Source organism: Hemitrygon akajei, chromosome 2, assembly GCF_048418815.1.
Source record: "Hemitrygon akajei chromosome 2, sHemAka1.3, whole genome shotgun sequence".
Classification (NCBI taxonomy): domain Eukaryota; kingdom Metazoa; phylum Chordata; class Chondrichthyes; order Myliobatiformes; family Dasyatidae; genus Hemitrygon; species Hemitrygon akajei.
Genome location: NC_133125.1, coordinates 162,183,144 through 162,211,142, shown reverse-complemented (window position 1 = coordinate 162,211,142; position 27,999 = coordinate 162,183,144). Strand labels below are relative to the sequence as shown.

General features: G+C 44.6%; 2 protein-coding genes and 1 long non-coding RNA gene across 6 annotated transcripts in view; 2 read left to right on the top strand and 1 right to left on the bottom strand.

Moving 5' to 3' along the window:
• Positions 1–3,505, top strand: part of LOC140717438 (SLAM family member 9-like) — a 36,626-nt gene extending 33,121 nt beyond the window's left edge. Inside the window, exons 11-12 of the mRNA XM_073031033.1 lie at positions 556–593; positions 1,914–3,505. Of these exons, the coding sequence (XP_072887134.1) occupies positions 556–593; positions 1,914–1,988 (113 nt within the window). The 3' untranslated portion in view covers positions 1,989–3,505. The remainder of the gene's footprint in view (positions 1–555; positions 594–1,913) is intronic.
• LOC140717471 (uncharacterized) lies at positions 14–27,714 on the bottom strand. Of its 4 annotated transcripts, none has more exons than XR_012096559.1 (3): positions 27,579–27,714; positions 24,843–24,914; positions 14–439 (listed from the first exon to the last, which is right to left on the bottom strand). It is a non-coding gene; the product is annotated as an uncharacterized lncRNA (long non-coding RNA). The 4 variants fall into 4 exon arrangements; XR_012096558.1 differs by lacking the exon at positions 14–439 and adding an exon at positions 9,819–9,964; XR_012096560.1 differs by lacking the exon at positions 14–439 and adding an exon at positions 18,138–18,403.
• The window catches only part of LOC140717432 (SLAM family member 9-like), a 37,766-nt gene continuing 37,429 nt past the window's right edge, over positions 27,663–27,999 (top strand). Inside the window, exon 1 of the mRNA XM_073031019.1 lies at positions 27,663–27,801. The gene's annotated coding sequence lies outside the window, so the exon portion shown is untranslated. The remainder of the gene's footprint in view (positions 27,802–27,999) is intronic.

Below are 27,999 nucleotides of genomic sequence, written 5' to 3'. Positions count from 1 at the left end.
CATACTCTCTCTCTGTCTGTTCATTTTAAACGTTTGGGACCTTGTGGATCATGTGTGGAAGGACTGATTGTTGTAGATCTGCTGCAGCACAGATCCAGGGAATGATAGTAAATGGGAATGAGATAACAGACCTGTGCAAAGCCTCGGTTTCCGAAGACCAGTAACATGAAGGCGGCTCCCAGTGCAGGTCAGGGGCCTATATCCCGATTCCGTGGTGTCAGAGCACAGGGGTTCCCATCAGTAAAAATCACAGTCCGAGGGAGCAGAATTTCCCTGTGGGAGACACCTCGGGTGGTTACTGTGGGTAACACGGCTCTTCCAGTGATGGTTTAACTTTCTGTACTATCTGACCTGGGAGCTTCTCCAGTCTGTAATCCAGAGGTCCCGTCAGCACTCACTGTTCAAACTCAGCTGTGAGGAGAAGCTCCACCAAAATAGACTGAAATAAGAGCAAACTAAAATTAAAAATTATTTTATTGAGGCTGGAATTTAAGTCTAAATAATCTGGCAATATTCTGTATTTATAATTTATGAAAGATATTTTGTTCATTATAGATCATCGAAACAAGGCACAGACAGGAGACAGTAAACAGGTAATTTTTATAATAATAATTTCTCCTGCTTTTTAGTGTGGTGTTCCAAGCATGGTTTGATAAGTTCACTGATACCCCCTCCCTCTCTTACACTCACATGTTCACACTGTCCATAAAATCCTCTCACAGTCTCCTACACACTGTTGCACCCAGAGAAAACCTTTAGGGCCATTTTCAGCAATTGTACAAAACGTGATTGGAATTTGCATAAGCATAATTTCTCTTACTGTTTATTGCTTCTATGTCTGGGCATATTCTCCACATAAATTATGGACATTAATTATCCTTACCACCCCACCCCACCCCACCCCACTGCTATCCCCCAGTCTGGAGTTGCACAGTGTGGCTGGTTTGGTGTCCTTGTTTTGCATCATTTGTTCAGTCCAACTTGCTGCCTCTGTGGCCTGTGTCACCGTGGTTTGAGTCTGAATGTTCATCATCAGGTAATCTGCACCCTCATTGTGGACAATATAAGGATGGATGGGCAGGTGGTACTGAGGAAGCAGGGAGTCTGCAGAGGACTTGGAGAGATTGGGAGAGTGGGAAAAGGGGGCAGATGGGATATAGTGTTGGGAAATGTATGGTCATGCACTTTGGCAGAAGAAATAAAGATGCAGATGATTTTCTAAAGAGGAGGAAAATTCAAAAATACAAGATGCAAAAGGACTCGGGAGTGCCTAAAGGATAACTTTCAGGTTGAGTCGGTGGTGAGGAGGTAAATACAATGATAGCATTCATTTCGAGAGGACGAGAATATAAAAATAAGATTGTAATTCTTAGGCATTGGTCAGACCACATTTGGAATATTGGGTGAGCAGTTTCGGGCCTCTTATCTAAGGAAGGATGTGCTGACGGTGGAGAGGGACCAGAGAGGTTCAAAAGAATAATTCTGGAAATGAAAGGGTTAACAACGGAAGAGCATTTGATGACTCTTGGCCTGGACTCACTGGAGTTCAGATAATTGAGGGGGGATCTCGTTGAAACTTATAGAATGTTCAGAAACCTAGATAGAGTGGATGTGGAGAGGAGGTTTCTACAGTGAGAGAGAGTAGGACCAGAGGGCACAGTATCCGAACACAAGGATGTCCCTTTAGAACAGAGAAGGGGGGGATTTCTTTAGGCAAAGGGTAGGGAATCTGTGGAATTCATTGCTGCAGACAGTTTGGTAAATTTAAAGTGGAATTTGATAGGTTCTAGGTTAGTAAGGGTATCAAAGGTTATGGGGAGGAGGCAGGAGAATGGGGTTGAGAGGGATAATAAATGGAGGCTTAAATTTTGCCCCTATGTCTTACGGTAACAATTGCAATTTGTCTATTCCAGCTGATTGGGGAAACGCATGACCTGGAAGCTGAATCAAGTTATGAAGTTGAATCCAAGAAGGCTCTGGTTGTTTAGGCTGGACACAACAGTCTTCACTTGCTGATCTGAGAGGATGATGTTCTCTGTTTTCCTGCTATTAACTCAAGCTTGAAATACTTGATGTTGTCAGTTTTGAGTAAGCTTATCCTGGGTGAAGGGAATATTGCAAACAGTGTCTTTTCTTGGTTTCCAGAGAGAAACTTTCAGCCTGACAATCCAGCACCACTGTCCTTAATGCTGGAATGACAGGTCTAGATTCCATGAAGGAATAAAGGGGCTCACCCACCCCAGCATCCCATTCACCCAGAGGTTACAGGGACTCACAGCCGGCAGTCTTCCAGGAATAATGTTGACAGAGTGTGCACCCCACCAACACAAGCCTGCTCAACCTTCACAAGTTGGAATGAAGAAGGCTCAGGTGATGGAACCTTAATGTACACAATTATTAAAGAGATGCAGATAGGGTAAACAACCCAAATCTTTCTTTTCCCCCAAGATAGTAATGTCAAAAGCAAGATGGTATGGGTGGAGCTGAAGATTTTCACAGACAGGGTGGAAGATATAACAAGATCATAAGGAATAGGTGCAGGAGTAGGCCATCCGGCCCATCGGGCCTGCCCAGCCACTCAATAAGATCATGGTTGATCTGTCCGTAAATTCAGCTCCATCTACCTGCCTTTTCTACATAACCCTTAATTCCCCTACTGTGTAAAAATCTATCTGACTGTATGGTAAATTTATTTAGTGATGTTATGGGTCCACAGTTTCGATTCCGGTGGATGTCACATGATATTAGTTTTGTTTACTAAGTGTGATGTATCTATAGTCTTGTTTGCTGGAAGCTTGTAGTTTCGATTCTTGGGACGTCACATAGTTCACTGGGAATTCATGACTTTGTTTCTGTGAGAGTCACGTGATGACGTATCCGCAACGGTATAAAAGAGTCACAGTCGTTTCGTGGGCAGTGGTTCGTTGGAGTCGCTCGGTAAGGGGTCAATGGGAAGAGAGTGAGAGTGAAGATTGCAGGCTTTGAATGAACCCAAAGGATTGTGGTTAGTCGGCAGCACGCTGTGCATTTCGAAAGTGGCTGACGTTTCATAAAATCCCTACGTAAATTGTGGCACACACTTCTGGTTAACCCCTGCATGGTCTTGGGTGTTGTGTGGAGACCATTTCGGCGAAAGGGGCATTCCCTGTCAGTGACTCTGTGAAATCTCACTCTTTTTGGACTCTTCGAAAAAGCACCCCGCAGCTGCAAACTTTGGCAACTGTTTCTTCGAGATCACCTCTCTGCTGTATTGTGAATCGACAAGATCGACTCTCGTGTATCGTGAACACACAAATCTCTCCTCTCACACATTTCATGAATCTCCATGACAGTTTAAATTGACACTCTAAGACTGTGCTTGAGTAAGACTTTAAGAATTGTTTCTAAGTTTGATTCTTTAGGAGCTATAGACGCATAATACCGTAAACTTCTGTTTAAGATAGCCGTTCATTTAATGTTCTATATTTCTGCATAAATGTTAATAAATTTAGTTGTTTTGCAATAATTCCCCAACTCCGTTCTACATTTATTGTTGTTGGTCCATAACAGTGAAGAAGCCTCAACTGCTTCCTTGGGCAGAGAATTCCACAGATTTACCACTCTCTGGGAAAAACAGTTTCTCCTAATCTCTGTCCTAAATCTTTTCCCCTGAATCTTGAGGCAATGTCCCCTAGTTCTAGTCTCACCTACCAATAGAAACAACTTTCCTACTTTTATCGTATCTAGCCCTTTCAAAATTTTGTATGTTTCTATAAGGTCCCCCTCATTCTTCTGAATTCCAGAGTATAGTCCCAGACGACTCAATCTCTCCTCATAGGTTAACCCCTTCATCCCTGGAATCAATCTGGTGAAGCTTCTCTGCACTGCCTCCGAAGCCAGTATACCCTTCCTCACACGAAGTAATCTGCAGATGCTAGAAATTCAAGCAACACACACAAAATGCTGGTGGAATGCAGCAGGCCAGGCAGCATCTATAGGGAGAAGCACTGTCGACATTTTGGGCTGAGACCCTTCATCAGGACTAACTGACAGAAAAGATAGTAAGAGATTTGAAAGTAGGAGGGGGAGTGGGGGAAATGCGAAATGATAGGAGAAGACCCGAGGGGGTAGGGTGAAGCTAAGAGCTGGAAAGGTGATTGGCACAAGAGATACAGAGCTGGAGAAGGGAAAGGATCATGGAATGGGAGGCCTAGGGAGAAAGAAAGGGGGAAGGGAGCACCAGAGGGAGATGGAGAACAGGCAGAGTGATGGGAAGAGAGAGATAAAAAGGGGGTGAGGGTGGAAAAATAAATAAATCAAGGATGGGGTAAGAAGGGGTGGAGGGGCATTAATGGAAGTTAGAGAAGTCAATGTTCATGCCATCAGGTTGGAGGCTACCCAGATGGTATACAAGGTGTTGTTCCTCCAACCTGAGTGTGGCTTCATCTTGACAGTAGAGGAGGCCAGGAATGGACATATCAGAATGGGAATAGGACATGGAATTAAAATGTGTGGCTACTGGGAGATCCTGCTTTCTCTGGCGGACAGAGCATAGGTGTTCAGCGAAATGGTCTCCCAATCTGCGTCGGGTCTCACCAATATATAGAAGGCCGCAGCAGGAGCACCGGACGCAGTATACCACACCAGCCGACTCACAGGTGAAGTGTCGCCTCACCTGGAAGGACTATCTGGGGCCCTGAATGGAGGTGAGGGAGGAAGTGCAAGGGCAGGTGTAGCACTTGTTCCGCTTGCAAGGATAGGTGCCAGGAGGGAGATCGGTGGGAAGGGATGGGAGGGGAACGAATGGATAAGGGAGTCGTGTAGGGAGCGATCTCTGCGGAAAGCAGAGGGGCGGGAGGGGAAGATGTGCTTGGTAGTGGGATCCCGTTGGAGGTGACAGAAGTTACGGAGAATTATACGTTGGACTCAGAGGCTGGTGGGGTGGTAGGTGAGGACAAGGGGAACCCTATCCCGAGTGGGGTGGCGTGCGGATGGGGTGAGGGTAGATGTGCGTGAAATGGGAGAGATGCGTTTGAGAGCAGAGTTGATGGTGGAGGAAGGGAAGCCCCTTTGCTTAAAAAAGGAAGACATCTCCCTCATCCTGGAATGAAAAGCCTCATCCTGAGAGCAGATGCGGCAGAGATGGAGGAATTGCAAGAAGGGGATGGAATTTTTGCAAGAGACAGGGTGGGAAGAGGAATAGTCCAGACAGCTGTGAGAGTCAGTAGGCTTATAGTAGATATCAGTAGATAAGCTGTCTCCAGAGATGGAGACAGAAAGATCAAGAAAGGGAAGGGAGGTTTCGGAAATGGACCAGGTAAATTTGAGGGCAGGGTGGAAGTTGGAGGCAAAATTAATGAAGTCAACGAGCTCAGCATGCGTGCAGGAGGCAGCGCCAATGCAGTCGTCGATGTAGCGAAGGGAAACGAGGGGGACGGATACCCCTATAAGCTTGGAACATGGACTGTTCCACAAAGCCAACAAAAAGTCAGGCATAACAGGGACCCATGCGGGTGCCCATGGCTTCACCTTTGGTTTGGAGGAAGTGGGAGGAGCCAAAGGAGAAATGATTGAGAATAAGGACTAATTCTGCTAGACAGAGGAGAGTGGTGGTAGTGGGGAACTGGTTAGGTCTGGAATCCAAAAAGAAGCGGAGTGCTTTGAGACCTTCCTGGTGGGGGATGGAGGTATTTAGGGACTGGATGTCCATGGTGAAAATAATGTGGTGGGGGCCAGGGAACTTAAAATCATTGAAAAAAATTCAGAGCATGAGAAGTGTCATGAACATAGCTGGGAAGGGATTGAACTAGGGGGGGATAAAACAGTGTCGAGTTATGCAGAAATGAGTTCGGTGGGGCAAGAGCAAGCTGAGACAATGGGTCTACCTGGACAGGCAGGTTTGTGGATCTTGGGTAGGAGGTAGAAACGGGAAGTGCGGGGTGTGGGAACTATGAGGGTTGGTGGCAGTGGATGGGAGATCCCCAGAACCGATAAGGTTGGTGATGGTGTGGGAGACAGTTGCCTAGTGCTCCTTAGTGGGGACATGACAGCGGGGTAGATAAGAGGAGGTATCGGCGAGTTGTCACTGTGCCTCGGCCAGGTAGAGGTCAGTACGCCAGACTACAACAGCGCCCCCCTTATCAGCAGGTTTAATAGTGAGGTTGGGATTGGTGCGGAGGGAGTGGAGAGTAGAGCATTCAGGAGTGAGGTTGGAAGTGGAACAAAGTGTGGTGAAGTCGAGACAATAGACAGTAGGTGCAGGAGTAGGCCATTCGCCCCTTCTAGCCAGCACCGCCATTCACTGTGATCATGGCTGATCATACACAATCAGTACCCTGTTCCTGCCCTCTCCCCATATCCCTTGACCCGGCTATCTATAAGAGCTCTATCTAACGGTTGATGTCCCGTCGGCAGTTAGCAATTAAGAGATCCAGAGCAGGCAGAAGACCAGGGCGGGGTTTACATGAAGAGGAGGAGGGTTGAAGACAGGAGGAGGGGTCATCGGTGGGGGTGGCAGAGTCCTTGTCGAAGAAGCAGGCTCGGAGACGGAGACGGCGGAAGAAGAGTTCAGCGTCATGGCGTACACGGAACTCGCTGAGGTGTGGGCAAGGGGGGACAAAGGTGAGGCCCTTACTGAGGAATAAGCACTCTGCCTCAGAGAGTTGAAGGTTGGATGAAATGGAGGCTGGTGGTGTCGGTGGATAGGCGAGGGTTGGGGTGAGAGGAAGATGGATCTTCTGAGGGCCCAGGAGCTGATGATGGGATCTGAGGGAGAGGGGATTGCCGAGTGGTGGTGGGGGAAGGGAAGACGGGAGTCACAATCACAGCATGTGAAGATCCGGCCTGGAGTTCAAAGCTGGAGTCCCAGTTGGAGGCTGCGCAATCGCTTTGAAGGTGTCCATGGTCGTTGCAACCCACATTGATGGCGCAGGAGTCCGGGTTTTGAATATGCTTGGGTTGCTGGGGTAGCCCAGATCGACGGCCGGGGCAACGATCCTTCCTCAAGAATGGCGACTGGAACTGCACACAATACTCCAGGTGCGGCCTCACTAGAACCCTGTATAGTTGCAGCATGACCTCCCTGCACTTGAATTCAATCCCTCCAGCAATGAAGGCCAAGTGTCCATCTGCTTTCTTAATAACCTGTTGTACCCGCAAGCTAACTTTTTGCGATTCATGAAAAAGCACTCCAAGTCCCTCTGCACAACAGCATGCTGCAATCTTTCACCATTTAAATAATAATCTGCTCTTCTTTTATTCCTTCCAAAGTGGATGATCTTTGTTTACCAATGTTGTATTCCATCTGCCATACCTTGGCCCACTCACTTAACCTATCTTTATCCCTCTGCAGACTCTCCACATCCTCTGTACAATTTGCTTTTCCACTCAGTTTAGTGTCATCAGCAAATTTTGCTACACTACACTCAGTTCCCTCTTCCAAATCATCAGTGTAAATGGTAAACAGCTGGGAGTTCATCAGAGGTCAATTCCGACATCATCTGCAAGGGGTCTGTGGAATATCTGGGTTTTCCCCAAGTGCTCCTGTTTCCTCCCAAAGTCCAAAGACATATGGGTAGGTTAACTGGTCATTGTAAATTATCCTGCGATCAGGTCAGGTTTAAGTTGGAGTTGTCAGTGGTTTCTGGGTCAGCGAGGCTCAAAGGGCTGGAAGGGCCTATTCCGTGCTGCGTCACTAAATAAATAAATCTCTGGACTGGCTCTCAAGTTCACGACACTCTGACTCAGAGCTGAGTGTGCTGCCCATTGAGCTACAGGTAACCGGATCCCGTCTGATCTGTATTACTGAAAGAAGAAAGGGGCTCAATTTGCTGTTGCTGGTTTGTTATGTTGCTGTTGATATTGTTGCTGGTGTTAGTCATAGAACACTACAGCACAGAAACAGGCCCATCAGCCCATCCAGTCAATGCAAGACCAGTAATCTGCCTAGTCCCATCGACCTGCACCCGGATCATGGCCTTTCTATGTACCTAACCAAATCTTTCTTAAATGTTGAAATCGAAACCGCATCCACCAGTTGTGCTGGCAGCTCCTTCTACACTGTCACCATCCTGAGTGCAGATGCTCCCCCTTGCTGTCCACTACACCATAGTCTTGGTGACATATGCAAATTTGCTGTTCCAGTTCACCACATTAGCCAGATTGTTGATATAGATGACAAACAATGATGGACGCAGCTCCAATCCCTGCGGCACTCCATTAGTCACAGTCAGACTCAACCATCATACAACCATTCTCTTAGCTTTTCCTGCGAAGCCAATGACTAATCCAATATACTACCTTATCACGAATTCCAAGCAACTGAATTTTTCTTGACCAACCGTCCATGTAGGACCTTGTCAAATGCCTGACAACATTCTCTTCATCAATATTTCTGGTATCTTTCTCAAAAACTCTGTGTGATTGGTTAGACATGACTACCATGCACAAAGCCATGTTGACTATTCCTAATCAGTCCTTTATCTATACAAATACTTATAAGCATATCCTGTCCTTTAAAATACCTTCCAAGTACTTTCCCAATATTGATGCTAGATTCACCAGCCTATAATTTCCTGATTTATTCTTAGAGTCTTTCTTAAACAAACAAACATCAGCCATACTCCAACCCTCCAGCTCTCCACCCATGGATGAAGATGTTTTAAGTATCTCTGCTAGGGCCTCTGCAGTTTCTGTACTAGTCTCCACAGGGTCCGATGCAACATCAACGCCCTGGGGATCTATTCATCCTAACTTGCCTCGGGACAGCAAACACCTCCTCATCTGTAATCTGCAAATGGTCCATGACCTCGCTAGACTCTGTGGTTCTTTAAGGTTGTTATAGCTGGGGGAGGTCGTGGGGATAAGCTCCCACTACCTGTTAAATGCTTTCAATGGTGTGCGTCTCAACCAGCCTCTGAGAAACAAGTCCAGCTCTTGGCCTTCACGTGTGGCTTAGCTACTAATCCCAGCAGAACTGATTCTACTGACAGGAGGAGAAAAGGCGGGTTACTGGTGTCTTAAAACTAGTTGCTTCAGGCAGATGGGGCGGTCAGCTGTGGTTGGCAGCTCACTTAGGAAAACACTGATCTCAAATCTTCATTTCTTTGTTGCTATACCCACTCATGTGTAAACTTTGAAGAAAAGTCCGGAGCTGGAGTCCCTAAGGCAGTCCTGCACTGAGTTCAACGCTGAATGGCATCTCCTGCGATGTAGCTGGTACCGAACTGCAGGTCTCGGTCTTTCCTTTGGATTCATCAGCTCCGTGGAGAATGGGCAACAACCTGTTCTCCATATCACACTGCCTTGTGTACCATGTAGACAGCTGGGATGCAGTATCCATGGTTGACAGTGGCCAGTGGAGGGCCTCAGCTACTATCTGTGTCCATCTCCTGTGTAAATGCAGATAAACTGCTTTATCCCTGGAGGCTGAATTTCTGTCCTCAGGAACCACTGATCTCTTTGCCTCATCTCACAGTTTGCCCAGTGCTTGGCCTTAAACTTGAGGGTCACATCAGTTCCCTTGCAAAAAGAGTATATCCTCCATGTGTGTTGTTGTGCACCAGTCTGTCCAGGTTCCTCCGAGCCACTGGGGCAGTCTTGCTCTCCTTTCCCACCATTTTGGCTTCCAGCCACGATGTGGAGACACTCCCCAGAGGCTGTAAGGATACAGCTGGAAGCTGTCGACCTCTTTTCAAAGACTGGCTCCCAACATGGTCCTGTGACCAAGCAGCTGTGAGATCTTACAAAAGGTGCTTTATTTTTGTTCACAGAGGCTACTTAATTGACAACATTTGTAAATACACAAAATAAAAAAACATTAATATCTTACCTCACTAGTTTTAATATAGGCAATGACACCTGAGAACCAAGAAAGAGCCAAAATGTGTCAAACTTCATGTGTTTGCATTGACCCCTGCTCACTTGAAAACTTCGAAAGAACTTTATTCCGTTGTTTTGTTGTTCAATTATGCAGGTGTATATCCATCTTTAAACATAGAACATAGAACAGTGGGGAAACAAGCCATTCGGCCCACAGTGTGATGCCAAACCACTTAAAAAGCCAATCAAAAACATCCAAACACTATGTTAGAAACCACATTTTTTAATAACCCTTTTATAGATTTGTACTTTTTAAGGAACTCGTGTATTTTTCACACTCACTGGCAGAAAGCGATATAGCAGCTAAACTAACAGCTTTTCATCTTCAAAATGCTGTAGGCTGTCAAAGTTAATGTTGACAGTAATCTTTTCCACAGATCCTGCCCAGTCTGCTGATGTCCTCCAGCATTTTGTGTGTGTTGCTTGGATTTCCAGCATCTGCAGATTTTCTCTCGTTTATTACTTTTCTGATTTTTAATTGACAAAGTATTACCATGTGATGTATTTGTTTTAAATATGTAGCCTATTAATTAATTCATCACCATTCAAGTTATTTTTTAATCTTATTTTTAAATGATAGATTGTTCAGAAGTACCATTTCTTTTATATCTTTATTCCTTTGTCTCACAACCCTCAGCATTAATTCCCCTCTTAGCATCATTTCTCAGCTCATTATTTAGTTTGTTTGTATCTGTGTGTTGGTTTGTACGTTAAAATAAATTAAAACTTTGAAATTCAGACTGCCCGCCATTCTTGACTCCTAGAAGAACTCTTAGCATCAGAAATTAAACAGAGATTTAACAACTAACCCCTCCTAACTACACAATGTCCATATCCCTCCATCTTCCTTACATCCATCAGCCTATCCAAACATTATCAGACATTTCATCCCTGTATAATTAAATCGAATAAGTATCTTGCTTTTGAGTGTGTGATAATTCTTCAGTCGGGTTGACAAGGTGATGTCATGGTGCCAGATCCAGGAGACACAAGCGTTACTACAATCTGGAGCAGAAAACCACCAGGACTGAAGCAGGTTCATAACTCGAAACATCGATCGGCCCCTTTTCCTCCGCACATACTTCAGCAGCTGAAACTTTGCTGGGTCCAGGATCTCAATGAACTGATTGGTAGGCGGTCTGGGAGGGGAGTTGACTGGACTGGAGAGGGAATAAGTTGTAGGGAAGTAAATGGGAAAGGGAGGAGATCGGGGAGCAGACATACAGATATTTAAAGATTGATGAACCCCCTCCATGACAATGAATTCCAGAGATTCACCGCCTTCTGGCTGAAGATATTTGTCCTGATCTCAGTTTTAAAGGAGTGTCCCTTTATTCTGTGCCTGTGCCTTCAGATCCTTAGCTCTCCCACTGATGGAAACATCCTCCTCATATCCACTCTTTCCGGGCCCTTCAGTGTCACCTGCTTTGGTGGAGTTCATACAGGGTTAAAGTTTGAATCTCCCATCCCTTCACTGAGGCAGTACTTAAGTCATATTAGGGAATGTTAGAGAGACCACACCTAGAGCATGGTGCCTCCATTATTTTAAAAAAAAGAAGATATACAGGTGTTGGAAGGAGGTAGAAGATGTTCACAAGACTACTTCCTAGGATGGAAGTGTTGTCCCACTATAAATCTCTAAGTAAATTGGATCTGTGTTGTTTGGTGTTTAGACGAATGTGGGGTGATCTTGTATGGGATCCTAACTTTTTTATTTCCTAATTTCTTTAGCCAGAGGGTGGTAAATCTGTGGAATTCATCGTGAAGAGGCCAAATCATTGGTTATATTTAAAGCGGAGTGTGATAGGCTCTTGTTCAGTAAGGACATCAAAGGTTGCAGGGAGGCGGGGGAGAGGAGGACGGGAGAATTCATTTGACAGGGAAAATGATCGTATGGTGGAGCAGGCTTGATGGGCAGAATGGCCTAATTCTTCTCTAGGTCCTATGGTCCAAGGATGTAGGACAAGGTAATGGTGAGATGTTTCCACCAATGGGAGAGCCTCAATGAGGCACATAGTGTTCTTTTATTTCAGAAACAAGCTTTATTCATAACAGTACATATACAATAAAAAAAAGTGAAAAGCTTTTTACATTGTGTAAAATTTTCACTCTGAATGACAGAGATAGTTGTAATGGAATGGTATGGTAATGTAGTGGCTAGCACAACAGTTTACAGTACCAGTGACCAGGGTTCAATTCCTGACGCTGTCTGTAAAGAATTTGTACATTCTCCCTGTGACCATGTGGGTTTCCTCCGAATGCTCTAATTTCCTCCCATAGTCTAAAGACGTACTGTTTGGTAGCTGAATTGGTCATTGTAAATTGTTCCGTGATTGCGCTGGGATTGAATCGAGGGATCGCTGGGCGGCGCATCTCGAAAGGCCAGAAGGGTCTACTCCACACTGTACCTCAGTAAATAAATCAACAAACGGAGGTGTTAGGGATTTCCTCTTGTAGAGGATGGTGAGTCGCTGGAATTCACTACCCAAGAGGGCTATGGAGACTGGATCACTGGGGGTATTCAAGGAGGAAGCAGTTAATTTTTTTGAAAGATCAAAGAATTTATGGTGATGTAAAACCGTCAAGGAAGCGGAGACCTGAGATACACCAATCATACTGAATGCGGGGACAGGCTTGATGAGCTGAAGGGCCAACTCCTGCTCCGATCTTCTTGTTACTCATCAACCTGAAAGATCAACAGAGCCACACCCTGGACTTCGTGCTCAAAGTAATGTCATTACAGGTTGGGACGTGGGAGTTCAGAGGTCAATTCGGACATCATCTGCAAGGGGTCTGTGGAATACCTGGGTTTTCCCCGAGTGCTCCTGTTTCCTCCCACAGTCCCAAGACATATGGGTAGGTTAACTGGTCATTGTAAATTATCCTGCGATCAGGTCAGGTTTAAATTGGAGTTGTCAGTGGTTTCTGGGTCAGCGAGGCTCAAAGGGCTGGAAGGGCCTATTCCGTGCTGCGTCACTAAATAAATAAATCTCTGGACTGGCTCTCAAGTTCACGACACTCTGACTCAGAGCTGAGTGTGCTGCCCATTGAGCTACAGGTAACCGGATCCCGTCTGATCTGTATCACTGAGAGAAGAAAGGGGCTCGATTTGCTGTTGCTGGTTTGTTCTGTTGCTGTTGATATTGTTGCTGGTGTTAGTCATAGAACACTACAGCACAGAAACAGGCCCATCAGCCCATCCAGTCAATGCAAGACCAGTAATCTGCCTAGTCCCATCGACCTGCACCCGGATCATGGCCTTTCTATCCATGTACCTATCCAAATCTAAAATCGACACCTAAATCGAAATTCTATCTGTCATTTTTCAGTCCATTTTCCACCTGGTCCAGATCCTGCAAGCTTTGATAGTCTTCCTTGCTGCCACTACACCGCAATCTTGGTGTCATATGCAAATTTGCTGATCCAGTTTAGCACATTATGATGACACAAAGCTGGGTGGCAGTGTGAAATGTCAGGAGGATGTTATGAGAACACAGGGTGACTTAGACAGGTTGGGTGAGTGGGCAAATGCATGGCAGATGTAGTTTAATGTGGATAAACGTGAGGTTATCCACTTTGGTGGCAAGAACAGGAAGGCAGATTACTATGTAAATGGAGTCAAGTTAGGAAAAGGGGAACTACAACGAGATCTAGGTGTTCTTGTACATCAGTCAATGAAAGCAAGCATGCAGGTACAGCAGGCAGTGAAGAAAGCTAATGGCATGCTGGCCTTTATAACAAGAGGAATTGAGCATAGGAGTAAAGAGGTCCTTCTGCAGCTGTACAGGGCCCTGGTGAGGCCCCGCCTGGAGTATTGTGTGCAGTTTTGGTCTCCAAATTTGAGGAAGGACATTCTTGCTATTGAGGGAGTGCAGCGTAGGTTCACAAGGTTAATTCCCGGAATGGCAGGACTGTCATATGGTGAAAGATTGGAGTGACTGGGCTTGTATACACTGGAATTTAAAAGGATGAGAGGGGATATGATTGAAACATATAAGATTATTAAGGGATTGGACACGCTGGAGGCTGGAAGCATGTTCCCGCTGATGGGTGAGTCCAGAACTAGAGGCCACAGTTTAAGAATAAGGGGTAGGCCATTTAGAACAGAGATGCAGAAAAACTTTTTCACCCAGAGAGTGGTGGATATGTGGAATGCTCTGCCCCAGAAGGCAGTGGAGGACAAGTCTCTGGATGCATTCAAGAGAGAGTTAGAAAGAGCTCTTATAGATAGCGGGGTTGAGGGATATGGGGCGAGGGCAGGAACGGGGTACTGATTGTGTATGATCAGCCATGATCACAGTGAATGGTGGTGCTGGCTAGAAGGGCCGAATGGCCTGCTCCTGCACCTACTGTCTATTGTCTATTATTAGCCAGATTGTTGATATAGATGACAAACAATGATGGACGCAGCTCCAATCCCTGCAGCACTACATTAGTCACAGTCAGACGCAACCATCATACAACCATTCTGTTAGCTTCTCCTGCGAAGCCAATGACTAATCCAATATACTACCTTATCACGAATTCCAAGCAACTGAATTTTTCATGACCATCCGCCCATGTGGACCTTGTCAAAAGCCTGACATTCTCTTCATCAATATTTCTGGTATCTTTCTCAAAACATCTGTGTGATTGGTTAGACATGACTACCATGCACAAAGCCATGTTGACGATTCCTAATCAGACCTTTATCTATACAAATATACTCATATCCTGTCCTTTAAAATACCTTCCAAATACTTTCCCAATACTGATGCTAGATTCACCAGCCTATAATTTCCTGATTTATTCTTAGAGTCTTTCTTAAACAAACAAACATCAGCCATACTCCAACCCTCCAGCTCTCCACCCATGGATGAAGATGTTTTAAGTATCTCTGCTAGGGCCTCTGCAGCTTCTGTACTAGTCTCCACAGGGTCCGATGCAACATCAACGCCCTGGGGATCTATTCATCCTAACTTGCCTTGGGACAGCAAACACCTCCTCATCTGTAATCTGCAAATGGTCCATGACCTCGCTAGACTCTGTGGTTCTTTAAGGTTGTTATAGCTGGGGGAGGTCGTGGGGATAAGCTCCCACTACCTATTAAATGCTTTCAATGGTGTGCGTCTCAACCAGCCTCTGAGAAACAAGTCCAGCTCTTGGCCTTCACGTGTGGCTTAGCTACTAATCCCAGCAGAACTGATTCTACTGACAGGAGGAGAAAAGGCGGGTTACTGGTGTCTTAAAACTAGTTGCTTCAGGCAGATGGGGCGGTCAGCTGTGGTTGGCAGCTCACTTAGGAAAACACTGATCTCAAATCTTCATTTCTTTGTTGCTATAACCACTCACGGGGAAGGCTTCGAGAGTAAACTTTGAAGAAATGTCTGGAGCTGGAGTCCCTAAGGCAGTCCTGCACTGAGTTCAACGCTGAATGGCATCTCCTGCGATGTCGCTGGTACCGAACTGCAGGCCTCGGTCGTTCCTTTGGATTCATCAGCTCCGTGGAGAATGGGCAACAACCTGTTCTCCATATCACACTGCCTTGTGTACCATGTAGACAGCTGGGATGCAGTATCCATGGTTGACAGTGGCCAGTGGAGGGCCCCAGTTACTATCTGTGTCCATCTCCTGTGTAAATGCAGATGCTAAGAATCCATTTAAAATCTCCCCATATCTCTGACATTTCCACACAAGATGAGCTCACCAGTCTGTACTGACAGAGCACTGCCATCACATTTTCCGTGACGAGTAATCCTACCCTTCCTCCTTTAACCCCTCCCACCCTATCAAATCTGAAACTACCGATCCCCGGAACATTGAGCTACCAGTCCTGCCCTCACTACAATGTCATAATTCCACCTGCTGATCCATGCCCTAAGCTCATCTACCTTTCCTACAATACGCCTTGCATCGAAATAAACAACATTTGTCCCACCGTGCTCAACCTTTTGATTCCTGACTTTGTACGTAGGCTGAACATCTTTCCCCACAACCACTCTGTTCTGGTGCTGTGGTTCCCATTCTCTGAAACTCTAATTTAAACTCCCCACCATGCAGCACAAGCAAACCTTCCCACTGGGAAATTAGTCCCCTCTACTTCAGGTGCAAACTGTCCCTTCTCTACAGGTCCCACCTTTCTTCGAAGAGAGCCCAATGATCCAAAAATTTGAAGCCCTCTCTACTGCACCAGCTCCTCAGGCATGATAAACTGTATGATCTTCCTGTTTCTGGCCTCTTTGGCAAGTGGCACAGGTAGCAATCCTGTAATCACATCCATGGAGGCCCTGTCCTTTACCTTAACATTTACAGTGGCATGCAAAAGTCTGGGCACCCCTGGTCAAAATTTCTGTTACTGTGAATAGCTAAGCGACTAAAAGATGACCTGATTTCCAAAAGGCATAAAGTTAAAGATGACATGTTTCTTTAATATTTTAAACAAGAATACTTTTTTATTTCCATCTTTTACTTTCAGAATAACAAAAAAGGAATAGGGCCTGAAGCAAAAGTTTCGACATCCTGCATGCTCAGTACTTAGTAATACCCTGTTTGGCAAGTATCACAGCTTGTAAAGGTTCTCTGTAGCCAGCTAAGAGTCTTTAAATTCTTGTTTAGGGGATTTTCGCCCTCTTTTCCTTGCAAAAGACTTCTAGTTCTGTGAGATTCTTGGGTTGTCTTGCATGCACTGCTCTTTTGAGGTTTATCCACAGAATTTTGATGATGTTTAGGTCAGGGGACTGTGAGGGCCATGGCAAAACCTTCAGCTTGTGCCTCTCGAGGTAGTCTATTGTGGATTTTGAGGTTTGTTTAGGATCATTATCCTGTTGTAGAAGCCATCCTCTTTTCATCTTCAGTTTTCTTTTACAGACAGTGTGATGTTTGCTGCTATTTAATTGAATTTGCTGCTATTTAATTGAATTAATTCTCCCCTCTACCAGTGAAATGTTCCCCGTGCCACTGGCTATAACACAAGCACAAAGCATGATCGATCCACCCCATGCTTAACAGTTGGAGAGGTGTTCTTTTCATTAAATTCTGCACCCTTTTTTCTCCAAACATACCTGTGCTCGTTGCAGCCAAAAAGTTGTATTTTAACTTCATCAGTCCACAGAGCTTGTTTCCAAAATGCATTAGGCTTGTTTAGATGTTCCTTTGCAAACTACTGATGCTGAATTTTGTGGCGAAGATGCAGGAAAGGTTTTCTTCTGATGACTCTTCCATGAAGGTCATATTGGAGCAGGTGTCGCTGCACGGTAGAACAGTGCACCACCACTCCAGGGTCTGCTGAATCTTCTTGAAGGTCTTTTGTAGTCATATGGAGGATTTGATTTGCCTTTCTAGCAATCCTACGAGCAGTTCTCTCAGGAAGTTTTCTTGGTCTTCCAGACCTCAGCTTGACCTCCACCGTTCCTGTTAACTGACATTTCTTAATGACATTACAAACTGAGGAAATGGTTACCTGAAACCCCTTTGATAATTTCTTATAGCCTTCTCCTTCTTTGTGGGCATCATTTATTTTAAGTTTCAGAGTGCTAGGAAGCAGTTTACAGGATCCCATGGCAGCTGATTGTAGGGACAAGGTTTGAGGAGTCAGGGTATTTAAAGCTTTGAAATTTGCATCACATGACCTTTCCTAACGATGACTGTGAACAAGTCATAGCCCTAACAAGCTAATTGAGGCCTGAGACCTTGGTGAAAGTTATCCGAGAGCTCAAATCTCTTGGGTGCCTAAACTTTTGCATGGTGCTCCTTTCCTTTTTCTCACTCTGAAATTGTACAAAAAGTAAACTGATTTTGCTTAAAATGTTAAAAAGCATGTTTCATCTTTAACTTTATGACTTTTGGACATCAGTTCATGTTCGATTCACTTAACTATTCAAAGTAACAGATATTTTTACCGGGGTGCTCAAACTTTTGCATGCCACTGTAACTCCCAAAATTATCCAAAGCAGTATTCCCATAGATGAGGGGAATGGCCACTGGAATACTCTGTACTGGCTGCCTGTCCCCCTTCTCCCTCCTGATGTGTCCTCCAGTTACCTGTGTCTGCACCTTGGGAGTATGTACACCTCCCTGTTTACAGATGACCAGACTAAACATTGCTCTGAGAAGGAAGTTTTTTTTTACATGGCCTGAAAACTGCACAGCTCTTCAAATGATTGTTTTAACCTTACGATTACTATGAATATGCAGAATGAAAATTGAAAAATTACATAATATTTATTAATTGAAATTAATTAAATGAAATACAGTACAAGAAAGAAAATCTTCCATATTTTGTGAACATTTTCTGTTCTGTGTTTATTTCAGCCATGTGGCAATGACGGCTATGTGCATGGGAACATTTCAGTCACTGTGCTGCTGTGCATCTTAGAGGAAACAGTGCCCCTCAGATTCCCAAGTGATCCGGATTTCATCCAGTTCCACCTCCAACTCCTTAACACTGTCAGCAGCTGCAGCTGGAAGACATCTTGCAGATGAAGACATCAGGGACACTGGAGGATTCCCTGCCTTCCCACATCCTGTAAAGAAACATTCCATGATGCTGACTGGCATCGCCCCTGCTCTGAATGTGCAATAAGGAATAAAAAAGGAATAAATAACCAAAAAATGTATTTCTACAGCCTCTGCTTCTTCTTGCCAAAGCCTCAACTCCCCACTCTGACACTGGCCCACTCATACATTGTCATTGTGGGCAATGTTCCCCTTAATTTGTAATGTCCAGTGTGTGCAAAATTCTTGTGCTGTGCAATATTTTGTCCAGCAACGACAAGATGTGCACACTGAATAATTTCTTCAGTAAGCTAGATCTAAAATCTGCAGACAAATCATCGCAAACTCCATGTTATCAACACCGTCTCCATCAAAGACCAGAAAAGGAAATGTAATCATGTACAATCATGAAATATACTAAACATGCCAACAGGTCAGGGCGACAACCCTTTGTGCACAGTTTAAATTCCTTTGTGCGCTGGTATCAAAACATGTGTGTGTGCGCACATCTTAAAGGGAACAATGATTGTGGGGAAGCTATGTTGGCATCGGGATGTGTAGCAAATTGTGGGTTTCCCCCAGCACATCCTTAGGTTGTTAGCTATTAATGCAAGTGATGCATTTCAGTGTGCTTTGATGTATGTGTGATAAAGAAGTGAATCTGGATCTGACTTGTTGACTAAGTCTATCAAGCTCCAACGGAGCTGAGTGCTATGGGTTGTTAAACCTGGGTCTCCGACAGGTGGCCATGGTCAGCAGCAGGCAGTGGGCTCCACATCCAGGGAGTTGAAGGGAAACCTCTTGTCCTGTTACATGGCAGGAGTTTTGCCAATTTCTGCTGCTGATCCTGTGTTGTGTGCCTGTTGCAGGACATACGGACAATGGCACAGGTTTACTCATGAGCCCTAGCACAAAATGGAGTCACAGGCATTGTGCGTGGTCTAGTTCGGGCACTTCCACAGTGGCGGTCACCCACGTACACCTTATCCAGCAGCGACGAGCGACTGGTGGTCACCCACGTAGACCTTATCCAGCAACAACAAGCGACTGGCGGTCACCCACTGACACCTTATCCAGCAGAGACGAGCGACTGGCGGTCACCCACGGACACCTTATCCAGCAGCGACGAGCGACTGGCGGTCACCCACGGACACCTTATCCAGCAGTGACGAGCGACTGGCGGTCACCCACGGACACCTTATCCAGCAGCGACGACCGACTGGCGGTCACCCACGGACACCTTATCCATCAGTGACGAGCGACTGGCGGTTACCCACGGACACCTTATCCAGCAGCGACGAGCGACTGGCGGTTACCCATGAATACCCTTATCCGGCAGCAAACGGCAGGTAGTCAGCACTGATCACTCGCTGACTTTCTGCATTCGCTTTGATGCCTGTATCATCCACAATGCTTTAATTGGCGAAATGGAGTCTATCATGGACTTGCCTCATCTCCAAACCTCACCATGAGGCTGACCTCACTCGTCTCTTGCTATGTGCTTGGAGACAGCAGAGTGGTAGAGCACTCAATCGATCTCCAAACTGCGAAAACTTTTCCAGAAACACATTAAAGATAAAGGAAGATGTACAAGAAGTGAAATAAACAGTTTTGTGGATGTCGTGGGGGGGGGGGGTGGATTCGTGGTTCACCGACCCCATCTTGACCTTCAAGTTTATGATCAGAATTATACATCCACAGTACAGACATGACAAACATACTTCAACATGAACTTAAAGAGGCGTAAATTATACATCCCTGAGTAACAAAACTAAACATGACACATCTTGATATGGTAGTAGTCTCGAAGTCAGAGGAAGATGAATGTGTTGCGCAGTTAACGTCTGTGGGCATGCATATGACATCTGAGGCCGAAGTCCGAAGTACAGATATGGTCGCAGATGGGGCAAGGAACACCGCCTGTTGGGGCAAGAGCAGACACCCTCCCATGTCTTTCTTGACTCGCCTTGAGGCGCTGCATGCGCCAGTTGGCTTGGAATTTGTTTGCTGCCATGGAGCATAGATTGCACCACTTGGACCGATCAGCAGCAGTGTGTTCGAGATCGCAGGGCTGGAGTTTGGCCCACTTAAGGTTTGACTTGATGTTGTCCTTGTACCTCTTCCTTGGGCGACCTTGGGCACGGTTGCCCTGCTCCAGTTCTCCGTAGAACAACTGACGCGGCATTCTGGACTAATCCATGTGGATCACATGGCCGGTCCATCTGAGCTGAGCCTTCAAAATCTTGGTTTCAATGCTTGTGGAATTGGCTCGGTCCAGGACTGTCAGGTTGGAGATACGGTCTTGCCAGCGGATTCGCATGATTGATCGCAGAGCGCGATTGTGGAATTGTTCAAGCTGTTTGACATGTCTGCGATACAGTGTCCAGGTTTCACAGCCAGATAGAAGTGATGAGACCACAACAGCATTGTAAACCTTCAGTTTAGTGGAGAGGCGAATGTCTTTGTGCTGCAGAACTTTGACCCAGAGCCTTCCGAGTGCCTGGCTTGCTTTCTGGATCCTTGACGTGATTTCTTTATCAAGGGCACTGTCGCTGGAGATGGTACTCCCCAGGCATTTGAAGTTGTCAATGTTCCGTAGCTGTGTGTCATCGATGGTGATGCATGGCTGTGGCGGGGTGCTGTTAGGTGCCGGCTGCAGGAGGACCTCTGTTTTACTGAGGCTGATTGTTAAGCCGAACAATTTAGATGCGGCGGAGAATCTGCTGACCATCGTTTGTAGGTGGTCCTCTTGGTGCGCCATGAGTGCGCAGTCATCTGCAAAGAGCGCCTCAATGAACAGCTTTCAGAGGGTCTTTGTGTGTGCTGCAAGGCGACGTAGGTCAAAGTGTGACCCATCCAGGCGGTATTTGATAAAAAATGCCCAGGTTTAGGTCTTTGACGGCATGCATTAGTATCTGAGTGAAAAAAAGGTTGAAAAGTACTGGTGCAAGCGCACAGCCCTGCGAGCGCATTTGGAGATGTCAAATTTCTCGTTAGGTTCGTCAGCTGAGAGAATCTCTCCAGTCATGTTGTCATGGAAGAGGCGTATGAGGTTGATGAACTGTGGAGGGCAGCCAAGTTTCCCGAGGATGATCCACAAGGCTTCTCTGTTGACAGTATCAAACGCTTTACTCAGATCAATGAAGACAAAGTACAAGTTCATGTTCTGCTCCAGGCATTTCTCCTGCATTTGTCTAACAGTGAAGATCATGTCCACAGTACTGCGTTTAGGCCGAAAGCCGCATTGCGATTCTGGGAGGTTTCCTTCGGATACTGTTAAAATAAGTCTATTAAGGATGATGCAAGCCAGGATTTTGCCGGCGATGGAAAGTACGGAGATGCCCCTGTAGTTCCCACAGTCTGTGTGTGGGCCTTTGTTTTTGTATAGGGTGACTATTGCAGTATCCCATTACTTCCTCTTCCCAGATACTGACCAGGACGTCCTGCAATGCTTCCAGTGACTCCTGGTTGAGGGCTTTGTACAGTTCTGTGGGAATACCATCCTTGCCTGGTGCTTTGCCACAGCTCATCTGTTTGATGGCTGTGTGACCTCGGTCAGGGAGGAGGGGTTGTTGAGGTGCTCATGGACTGGGCTCTGGGGAATCTGGTCGAGTACTGACTGGTCGACAGTGGAGGGGCGGTTCAGGAGCTGACTGAAGTGTTCCTTCCAGCTGGTGTTGATGCCCTTTTTGTCCTTGATAAGCGAGGATCCATCTGCAGAAAGCAGAGGAGCTATGCTTGACTTTGAGGGAACAAAGACAGACTTGATGGCATTGAAGAACTGCTTGGTGCTGTTTGTGTCAGCATAGTGCTGAACCTCATCCACCTTCTTATTCCACCATGTGTTGCACGTTATATGGATTTCCCTTTGAGCGAGTGCCTAATAGGACCTGAATCTGTCCTTTCAGCAGGTGGAGTTCGGGTCATCCTGCCATTCTTTGAATGCCTTGTTCTTCTTGGTGAGTAGGTCATCGATGGTGGTGCTATTCTCATTGAACCAATCTTGCTGGGTGCACTTTCTGCGGCCTAGGGTTTTGCCATTTCAGTTATAGCATTTTGAAGTGGCTCCATTTCTGTATTGGGTTACCCGTGAGTGGCTGGTTTGTTGATAGTTTCTATTTAAGAGTATTTTCAAATTCACATAGACACGAAGGATGCTGAAGTTTGGAGGTGTTAAAGGATGGCCTAATGCCTTTTGGACGCTTTTTGTGAGATTGAACTATGTATAGCTTAAGGGTGGTGCGGAGGAGTCTGTGGTCCGTCCAACACTCTGCTCCTCGCATGGCTCAAGTAATGATTATGTCTCAAATGTCATGTTGACGGGCAATGTCATAATCGATCAGATGCCATTGTTTGGATCTAGGGTGCATCCGTGTTGTCTTGAATTTGTTGGCCATTCTGAACACTGTGTTTGTGATAGTGAGGTCATACTCTTCACATTTGCTGAGAAGCAGAAGGCCATTGCTGTTCATCTTCCCGACTCCGTGTCTGCCAAGCACTCCACTCCACTGATCATGGTCTTGGCGGACTTGGGCATTGAAATCTCCCAGCAAGATCAGCTTATCACTGTCCGGCACTGAGCGCTGGATGGAGTCAAGGTCAGCGTAAAACTGCTCAATGGTTTCAGTAGGGCTGGTCAGGGTGGGGACATAGGCACTAATGATGGTTGCGTGTCGGTTTTGGCTGAGGGGCAGACGTAGCTTCATCAATCTTTCGCTGATGCCAACAGGCAGGTCGGGGAGCTGTTTCATCAGGGTTCTCCTTATGGCGAAGCCCACTCTGTGGATCCTGTCTTCGTTCTGCACCCTTCCTCTCCAGAAGAAGTCGTAGCCGCTAGCAAGCTCAGTGATGGATCACAATAACCTATCCCTCAACATCAGCAAAATGAAGGAATTGGTGGTTGACTTCAGAAGGAGTAGTGGACCGCACGACCCCATCTACATCGGTGGTGCGCAGATGGAACAGGTCAAAAGCTTTAATTTCCTCAGGCTGCATATCACAAATGACCTGACTTGGTCTAACCAAGCAGAGTCCATTGCCAAGAAGGCCCACCAGCGCCTTTACTTCCTGAGAAAGCTGAAGAAATTTGGCCTGTCCCCTAAAACCCTCACTAATTTTTATAGATGCACCGTAGAAAGCATTCTTCTAGGGTGCATCACAACCTGGTATGGAAGTTGTCCTGTCCAAGACCGGAAGAAGCTGCAGAAGATCGTGAACATAGCCCAGCACATCACACAAACCAATATTCCATCCTTGGACTCACTTTACACCACACGCTGTCGGAGCAGTGCTGCCAGGATAATCAAGGACATGACCCACCCAACCAACACACTTTTTGTCCCTCTTCCCTCCGGGAGAAGGTTCAGGAGCTTGAAGATTCATACGGCCAGATTTGGGAACAGCTTCTTTCCAACTGTGATAAGACTGCTGAACAGATCCTGACCCGGATCTGGGCTGTACCTTCCAAATGTCCAGACCTGACTTGCACTAACTTACTTTGCCTTTTCTATTTTCTTATTATGATTTATAATTTAAATTTTTATTATATTTACTTCCATTTGTACTCCAGGGAGCACGAAGCACAGAATCAAATATCGCTGTGATGATTGTACGCTCTAGTATCAATTGTTTGGTGACAATAAAGTAAAGTATAAGCATCATCTTCAAAATATTACATATTGCAGAAAGGCTCCTGCAGATTGGATGGAAACAAACATGACCGATTTAAGTGAGACAGAAGGTAAGGAAGTCCTGACTTGTCAACTTGACATCAGTATTTGGGAAAATGTTGGGATATATCAAGTACGCAATATTATTCTGGTGGAAAATAAGCAGAATCATCGTGGTCATCAAGAAAGGGAAATCAGAAGTTTCCAGCAGACAATGTACCATAAAGTTGGCTGTTTGCCCATCTTTGTTTCTCCCTGATTATGTTGTGTTTCTTTCTATCTACTGTGAATACCCTCAAGGAAATGAATCTCAAGATAGAACATTGTGACATAGAACACAGAACATAGAAATTTACAGCACTTTACAGGCCCTTCAGCCCATTATGTTGTGCAGGCCACGTAACCTACTCTAGACACTCCCTAGAATTTCCCTAGTGCATAGCCCTCTGTTTTTCTAAGCTCCATGTACCTACCTAAGAGTCTCTTAAGAGACCCTGTTGTATCCACTGCCGGCAGTGGCCGTCCGTGCACCCACCACTCTCTGTGTGAAAAACTGACCCCTGATATACCCTCGGTACCTATTTCCAAACACCTTAAAACTGTGCCCACTCATGTTAGCCATTTCAGCCCCGGGGAAAAGACTCCGGCTATCCACATGATCAATGATCCTTATCATCTTATACACCTCCGTCAAGTCACCTCTCATCCTCCGTCGCTCCAAGGAGAAAAGGCCAAGTTCACTCAACCTATTCTATTAAGGTACACCCTCCAATTCAGGCAACATTCTTGCAAGTATATGGACTTTGATAATATATTTACTTTAAACTTTGAAATTGAACTTACCATTGGATGTGGTGTTTAAAGTCTCAGACAGGTTAGTGAACAAGTTTACAGCTCATTGGAATTGTGGGGAACCTGATGAAAGAGGATTCACAAATGATATTCAGAATCATCTTTGACCTGTTAATCTACATAATCTTAATCTACATATCTCTTAGTCTGCATAAAATAAAGTAATTGACATTCATAAAGGAAAACCCAGGGGATTGCAAATATTTGGAATTCACTGCTTCTTGCATTAAAAATTGTGAATTTTTTGATATTAAAGGGAAACAAGTGATTTGTGGGCCCCGGGTACATCAGGCATGATCGTTCTTTCTTTTTCAATCTTTTTATTAAATTTTAAATACGTATACATAGCAATCATAATAGTGCAAAGAGAGTGGGATTACATTATTGGTAATTAACACATGTGAATATAAACTACAGGTAACAAGATATACTTAGCCTCCCAAACTCTCAATATAAACATGATATGAAAAAATAAAAAGATGTCAAAGAAATAGAAAACCCAAATTGAAATATCGAAAACTAAAATAAACTGAACTAAGCAAGACTAAACTAAACTACACAAAGCTGGGCTGTTTTATCACGTCCGATATAATCATTAATGTCTTCAACTCCGCTCCTCTACCTATATTTAAGTTTAATACAAAGGAATCGAAAAAGGTCGAGTTACATTCTATGAAAGTGTTGAATAAAAGGCCTCCAAGTTTCTTCAAATTTAACCAAAGGATGAAAAGTAACACTTCTAATTTTTTCTAAGTTTAAATAAGATATAGTTTGGAAAAGCCATTGAGATGTAGTCGGAGGATTAATCTCTTTCCAATTCAATAAAATGGATCTTCTAGCCATTAATGTAGCAAATGCAATCATCCGACGAGCTGAAGAAGGTAAATCCATCATTGGTAAACCAAAAATTGTGGTAATAGGATGAGGTTGTAAATCAATACGCAAAACTGTAGAAATAGTATCAAAAATGTCTTTCCAATATTTTTCCAAAAGAGGGCAAAACCAAAACGTATGAGTCAAAGAGGCTACCTCAGAATGACATCTGTCACAGACAGGACTTATATGAGAGTAAGAGCGAACTAATTTATCTTTAGACATCTGGGCCCTATGCACCACCATAAATTGTATCAATGTATGTTTAGCACATACAGAGGAAAAGTTAACTAATTGGAAAATTTTCTCCCATTTCTCTATAGGTAAGGAAAGCTCTCCCATTCATTTTAAATTTTATCAGCTATACCTGACTGTATTTTCATAATCATATCATAAATAATTGCTATTAAACCCTTTTGTCAGGGTTTAAACCTAATTTTATTTTCCCTGATATCAGTTGGATGTGAAATCGGAAAAGTAGGTAGCATAGTATTCAAAAAATCTCTGATTTGTAAATATCTAAAAAAATGGGAACTGGGCAAATGCTCATATTATTTTTGCACAAGAAACTCATGTGAGGAAAGAGGATAATCAGCATTTTTTTTAGAGTTTGGAAGGACCAGCAATACCATTTGAACTCTCTGGCCAAAATGCAAGCAGTTTCTATTTTTATTATTAGCCCAAAATTTATATCTTGGATTAAACTGATATATCATACCCTTTCGGATTTGGTACTTACCAATAATCTAAGATCTCCCCTTTTTCAGTTGTTTTGTGCTACTAGGCAAGGTTGTCCTCTTAGTCCATTGCTATTTGATATTGCTCTGGAACCTTTAGCTTTTGCTATTCGCGACTCACCTGATATACTTGGCATTACCCGTGGGAATGGGACACATAAGTTATCATTATATGCAGATGATTTCCTACTATAGATTTCTAATTGTGTGAAATCCATTCCTGCAGTTATATCCCTGCTCGCTCAGTTCTGTAACTTTTCTGGTTACGAACTGAGTCTTAATAAGAGTGATCTCTTCCCATTCAATATGCAGGTTCCAATTTATAGACATTTACCATTCAGATTGGTTACGGACTATTTAACTTATCTGGGTGTTAAAATCACTATAAAGCACAAGGATTTATTTAAGGTTAATTGCTTATCTTTAATATACCAGGTTAAACAATTGCTCACTAAATGGTCCTTACTGTCTTTATCACTGATTGGTCTAATCAATGATATTAAGATGATTATTCTACCTAAATTTTTATATCTTTTTCAAGCAGTACCAATCTTTATTTCTAAATCCTTTTTTGATACTATTGACTCTAAAATTTCTTCATACATACGGCAGAATAAAAATCCTAGGTTAAGTAAAAAATACTTACAGAAGCATAAAAGGATGGTGGTTTGGCATTGCCGAATTTAAGATTTTTTTACTGGGCAAATAATATCCAATATTTAATATTTTGGACACAGGATTTGGATATAATTCCAAGTCCACAATGGGTTAACTTTGAATGTAAATCCGTACAAGGGTTTTCATTGGTTTCCATTTTAGGGACTTTGCTTCCCTTTGTTTTTTCTAAATTGAACAAACAAAATGGTTAATCCAATAACTAAATATACATAACGAATATGGTTTCAATTTCGTAAATTTTTTGGCTTGAGCAAATTTATTCTATCAGGCCCTATTATATCTAATTTTGTTTTCAACCCTTTGTTATGGATCAAGCCTTAATTTGCCGAGGCATGATCTAAGGGAATGACTGAGCAGCATCGAGATATGATTTATCACGAATGTACCATAATGGAGTTAATTAAGTAACTTTCAGTTTCATATTTAATGTGAACCGCACCCTGGTGTTTTTCATTTCCTGTCGATGTTTGTTCCTCTCTCCAGTGTCCAGTCCGCTCGGTGCTCGCCAGTCGGTGTCTCGGTCCCGGCGGGTTTGAGGTGTCGGTTGGGGTAACCGGAGACTCTGGAAACGTCCCTCAATACACTGGGAGTTTCGGCTCCTGCTCAGCTCCCGGTCGTGTGGTTACTCGTTCTCCAGTTCGTGTTCGTTGTGGCTCACGAAGGTGAGGCGCCGGGGCCGGGATGCGGGCTAGTTCACAGAGGACGTGGGAAGTCAGAAGTCTGGTGACTTAGGGAATGTTCTCTGCTTTCCCTGAGTCCTTGACGATGTTGGGTGGAGCAGAAACGTCTTGTGGGGGACGTGGTCTTTCTGAACTCCGGCTGTGTCAGAGAGAGAGGGGGGTTGGTGTTCGTGATATTGT